The sequence below is a fragment of the Coffea arabica genome, chromosome 4c (assembly GCF_036785885.1).
Source record: "Coffea arabica cultivar ET-39 chromosome 4c, Coffea Arabica ET-39 HiFi, whole genome shotgun sequence".
NCBI lineage: Eukaryota > Viridiplantae > Streptophyta > Magnoliopsida > Gentianales > Rubiaceae > Coffea > Coffea arabica.
This window is the reverse complement of record NC_092316.1, coordinates 9,153,371-9,158,455: the sequence shown is the minus strand read 5'-3', so window position 1 is coordinate 9,158,455 and position 5,085 is coordinate 9,153,371. Positions and strand designations below refer to the sequence as shown.

The window sequence follows — 5,085 nt, the reverse complement described above, 5'->3', positions numbered from 1 at the left end:
TTAATTAAACAACCTAATATTCCCTATTCAAAATCCTTATTTAATTAAACAAAACAACCTGATATTCTCTATTCAAAATTTTTTTTTAACAATAATATTTTTTTGCAGTAATTTTCATCCACAAACATTTATATTTTGATATTTTTTTTGTGCAAATAAATATTATTTATGTGATGCAGCTTATCCACACACACGTGGCTTTATGACACCATATCGAAATATTAGATATTGGTTGTCTGATTTTCGAAATGCTTCTCGTCCAAGATCAAAAGAAGAACGCTTTAAACCAAGCACATGCAAGATTGAGAAATGTAATTGAACGTGCTTTTAGAGTATTAAAAGCTCGTTTTTTCATTCTCAAAACGATGAAACCATACCCTTTTCCCACACAAAGAAACATTGTCATTGTATGCATTGCTCTTCACAATCATTGTCATTTTCATACCTAACAATTTTAAGTTAATTAAATCATAGGTTCTATTTCCTTTTTGGATTAAAAGATAGAAGGGCAAAATTATACAATTTAGCTTATTAAGCATTAAGTTATGAATATTTATCAATTAGTATAAATAGATTCAGACATTCATATATCTCTTTTCAGTGCTTAAAATTCAGCAAATTAATTATTTCAGTATTCAGAATTCAAAGTTCAGAGTTCAGAATTCAGATTCAGTGTTATCAAACGGAACCTTAGTGATGGTGGTCGGACATGGGTTTTTAAAAGAGTCAAAATTGGTAGAATATTATCATTTGATGGATTGGTTTGCATGCTAAACTTGTTCCATTTAATAAGGCTAATGTCAGTTATCAAAGAAGATCTTTTAGTAATATTTATGTTCACTGGTCTCTCTTTTAGAGAATTTGTAGAAGTGGTTGTAGGATAAGTTAAGATAGTGAGATAGTGGGAATGAGATGGTGGGAATATTGATTGGTGATAAGGTGGGTTATAACCCACTACATTTTATATATTAAACTAAATACAAAAATCTAGAAAAAAGAATGAGAAATTTAGAAGTCATTGAGAGGGTTTCTGCTAAAAACTCCTTCCTGAATACATATAGATATAGACTTCTGCTGCAAATATTCCTTCCCAACTAATTAATTAACCATTCATTTACTCGTTTACGATCATCAATCCCAACCAATTAATTAACCATTTATTTTACTCTTTTACGATCATCAATCCCCCACATCCATTCATGATATTTGCTTCACCTCATAACCACTGATATATTATACATATTTACCAAAATTTGTAGGACTAAATACCTTTTTAAGGTGACTGCATTGCCAAAAGCGGATAAAAAGGTCAATTATCATGGATGCTTAATAGTAGGAGAGGCGGTAATCGGGAATTTGGTAAAAAAAAAAAAAATTGTTCAGTAATTTAGGAATCAATTTTTTAAAACCAATATCCGCTTATCGTCCAAACTTTAGTTTGGTCAATTGGATTGAAAAATCGGCAATTTGGTAATATCTGAAATCTGAAATATCAATAGTGAGTTAAAATATTTTAATTTTCTCTAAAGAATTATTGTAACAAAACATTATCTCATATGTTTTTCCAATAAAATTCAATCACCTTAACTCAAACAAACATGATATGAAAAAATAATAATAATTAGGTTCATAATATTAGGTCCTAACTCATAATCTCAATTGTTAAATAACATTAAAATAAACAAGAACTCAAAATTTAGTTGTCGTTAAACTCCAACATATCAACTTCCATCAAAAATTGACTTCCAAGTATATGTATGGTTAAGTAAGTTAATTAGTAATTACTAATTTGTATTTGTAATAGGATTAAGATTCACTCTTATATTTAATTTGATATATATATATATATATATATCATTTTATTACAAAAATTTCAATAATATAGCCGGTAATTGATAATTCGATAATGTATTTTTAATATCCATTCCCAAACTGTTTTACCAAATATTACATTTTGGGTTTTCTGAATTCCATTTTATCGAAATTCCAAGTCCAATCTAGATTGGATCCCGATTTTTTAGTTTTTTCCAAAATATGAACACCCTGCTTAATATTCCCACATATATTGAATAAGAAAACAGAGTAGTGAACAAGGGCAACAAAGGAAAATAAAGAAGGAAATAAGTACCACAAAGTTACCAAACCCGAATTAAGTAATAATGCTTGATCAGATTTTATGATCAGTAAGTAAGTTGTGTGATGACCGATTCTTGGAGAAGAGTTGCCAAACCAACAAGGATTGATGCTATCCTGCAGCTAAGGATGTAACTGACACAATTTCTGGATCAAATTCAAAGATTGGCATTTCAACCTCATTCAGGTTTACGCGAACCTCAACTCCAGTGCCACATTTGGTGTCCAACAAACAAAACATCTCAGGACGTCCTCCGACATTACCAAAAATAATCCATGACGGCTTTCCCCAACCAAAATCAGCTCCATATAGAGGGAACCTGCACAAACTTGTGGAAAGCCGAGTATCAACTTCTTTGTCTCCTAGCTCCTTTTGTACTTGGTCCTGAAACTTCTGAACCATTAAGAAAATCTCATCTGCTGAGGATGCTTTCGTGTAGACAGTGCGTGCTTCTTGCAATGTTGTCATGATTAACTGCACAAAGTGATGCAGCTCCATTTTGGTTTCATCGGGGATGAACTTTATAGGAACAGCCACAAACAGGTTGCCGAAAGAGTTATCTTCAATTCCTAGAGCTGTTTTCCCTCTCAAATTTACAGAGATTGCTGTCATAGACGCTCTTAAATACCCATGCCTTTTCTGAGCAGCACGGATAAGACCCCTCCAGATGAATGCGGTGACAACCTCAAGCCTTGAAGGGCGAAATTCCACCGATGCATCTATATCATCATGCAGAGCTGCAATTGTAGTACTGCTTTTCGTTGCCTCGATGACTTTGTTTTTCAAGCTTTTTATTGCAAATTCATCGAACAAAAGCAGCTTACTTACAACCTTAGCTGAAGGTCTTAGCACAGGACGAGGCACTGCAGGCAAGTCTCTAGATGGAAAAGTTGAAGCTAAATTGAAACTTAGGCACTTAATATCGCAAATGTTGTTATTATCCTTGCCATATCCACACATTTTTGCCCACTCATCGAAAAATGTACAACCAGTGAATCCATCAGCTACCGTGTGTGATATGCTGCAAGCTAGAGCAAACCCTCCACACAGGAAGAAAGTGACTTGTACCCTCAATAATGCACCATCGCCATTCAGACCGCCATCAGGAATGAAATCTGCAAGAAGTTCAACATCTTCATACGCTTGATTCAGAAACTGATTAAGCTGGCAATTCACCTTTGCTTCTATGTATAAAGCTCCTTGATCTTGGCAATCAACTGAGCGCCTCCCATCATCCGAAATCCTTCCAGCAAGTGGGCGAAAGTGACTTAACGTCTCTGCCAGCGAAATTTGAAGTATTTCATGCCTCTGGACAACTCCAGCCTCGTCGTAATTGCCCTTACAACTATCATTATTTTCGTAAAAGTAAACAAGGTGCACAAGTGACCGAGGAGCTAGCTGATCAAATGAGGATAATTTGTAGTTTTGCAGGTGATTTGGTGTTGGGGACGATGGTTTGACGAGTTTCTTGGTCAGGACCTCAACATGCTGCAATGGCTTCCGGTTGAATTTGGTCGTGTCACACATTTTTTATGGTTCTTGACACAGAGGGTGGGAAATATGTCAAAAACTTTAACCTTGAAATTTCTATATATCTAAGAATTTACTTATCACGCTGATTCAGTCAATAAAATCTTGTCCTCAATGAAATTATACAGGAATATTTAGCCCAAATTCTTGAAGATGAATTGTTTGCACTGGATTGCACTTTTCCTTTCTTCTTTTTTTTAGGGGAATTATTTTTATGTTTTGAATTTAGAAACAAAAATTTCCTGTATTTGGAGCCTGTTTGGAAGTGAAAATGCTGCAGCAACAAAGGATAAAAGAAAAGGTAAAGATATGATGATATGCATTACCAGGGTAATACGCACAGCATGAAGTAATTTAGTGCTGGTTGAGCAATTCTTGCAGCAGGTTAAGCTGTTGGTTGAGGTCCAGCCTGATCTCCGGCAGCTTCCTGATCTCCGGCTGCTTCAGCCTTCAGATGAGATGACAGCTAGGACAAAGGAAAAGCATGTGTGCATGTCCTTGGATACATGGTTCAAAGTCGCGGTCGCGGCTTGGACCGTTTCACATCAGTTTCGACATATCGGTCGCGATCTCGACGAAACGCGAATTTTTAAAATATTTAATATTCTAAAAATTGTAAAAAATATGATAAATAAAAATAATTAAAAATTAGTAAAAATAATAAAAATTCAAGTTGACTCGGAATGACTCGGAGTGACTCGATCGTTTCAACCCTTCACGGTGACGTCTCGGTCTGTCACGTATCTCGAAAACGTTTCGTCGCGGTCTCATCTTGGACTAGGCCGAGACGGAGACGACTTGACCGAGTCTTCGAACCATGCTTGGATAGGATCACCAGCGTCACAAGTTTTATTTCAAACCAGTTGACGATCGGGTAGTTTTTTTTTTTTTTTTTTCAATACCAAAATCCCATTTGTTTATACTTCACCTCTACTTGAGAGAAAAACTTGTTTGAAATGGAACTTATGAGGCCCTGATCCGAAATAGAACAGATTTAATTAGAAAGCGAAGAGGGGAAGAAGAGAACAGCGGTCATGAGAAGAAACAAATGAAGCAAAGCATAGCAATGACAATATTTTTTTTTCTATTTTTCATGTTTGAGATTTTAGAGATGATATAAACCTTATTGACGTTTGGCTTGTCTAGACCTTCATAGTTCATATCACAAAGTCAATATTTCTTTTTTTTAAAAATACTACCATTATTGGTGAGGAAGTAAATGATAAATAATAAAAAGAGAAGTAACTGTAGAATGGTCTTTTCTGGTGTTTCCCTCTAGTTCCGAATGGATGCATAATTGGCACTTGGTGGTGATGATGGTAGCCATGATTTAGAGGGAGGGGGGAAGATGGTGATGGTGGAAATGAGCCTTGGGAAAATAAAGCGTGAAAGGATGAATTCATTTAATTGGATCAATTTTC

General features: G+C 35.0%; 1 protein-coding gene across 2 annotated transcripts; it reads right to left on the bottom strand.

Moving 5' to 3' along the window:
* Positions 1 to 2,037: 2,037 nt before the first annotated feature.
* LOC113738422 (epi-neemfruitin B synthase L1AT) lies at positions 2,038 to 4,145 on the bottom strand. Of its 2 annotated transcripts, none has more exons than XM_027265618.2 (2): positions 3,991 to 4,145; positions 2,038 to 3,672 (listed from the first exon to the last, which is right to left on the bottom strand). In XM_027265618.2, exon 2 carries the CDS (start codon positions 3,659 to 3,661, stop codon positions 2,246 to 2,248), a length of 1,416 nt encoding a protein of 471 aa, XP_027121419.1. In that variant the 5' UTR covers positions 3,662 to 3,672; positions 3,991 to 4,145; the 3' UTR covers positions 2,038 to 2,245. The 2 variants fall into 2 exon arrangements, with proteins under 2 accessions (XP_027121419.1, XP_071901158.1); XM_072045057.1 differs by having other exon boundaries at positions 2,038 to 3,479.
* Between the last annotated feature and the right edge of the window lie 940 nt (positions 4,146 to 5,085).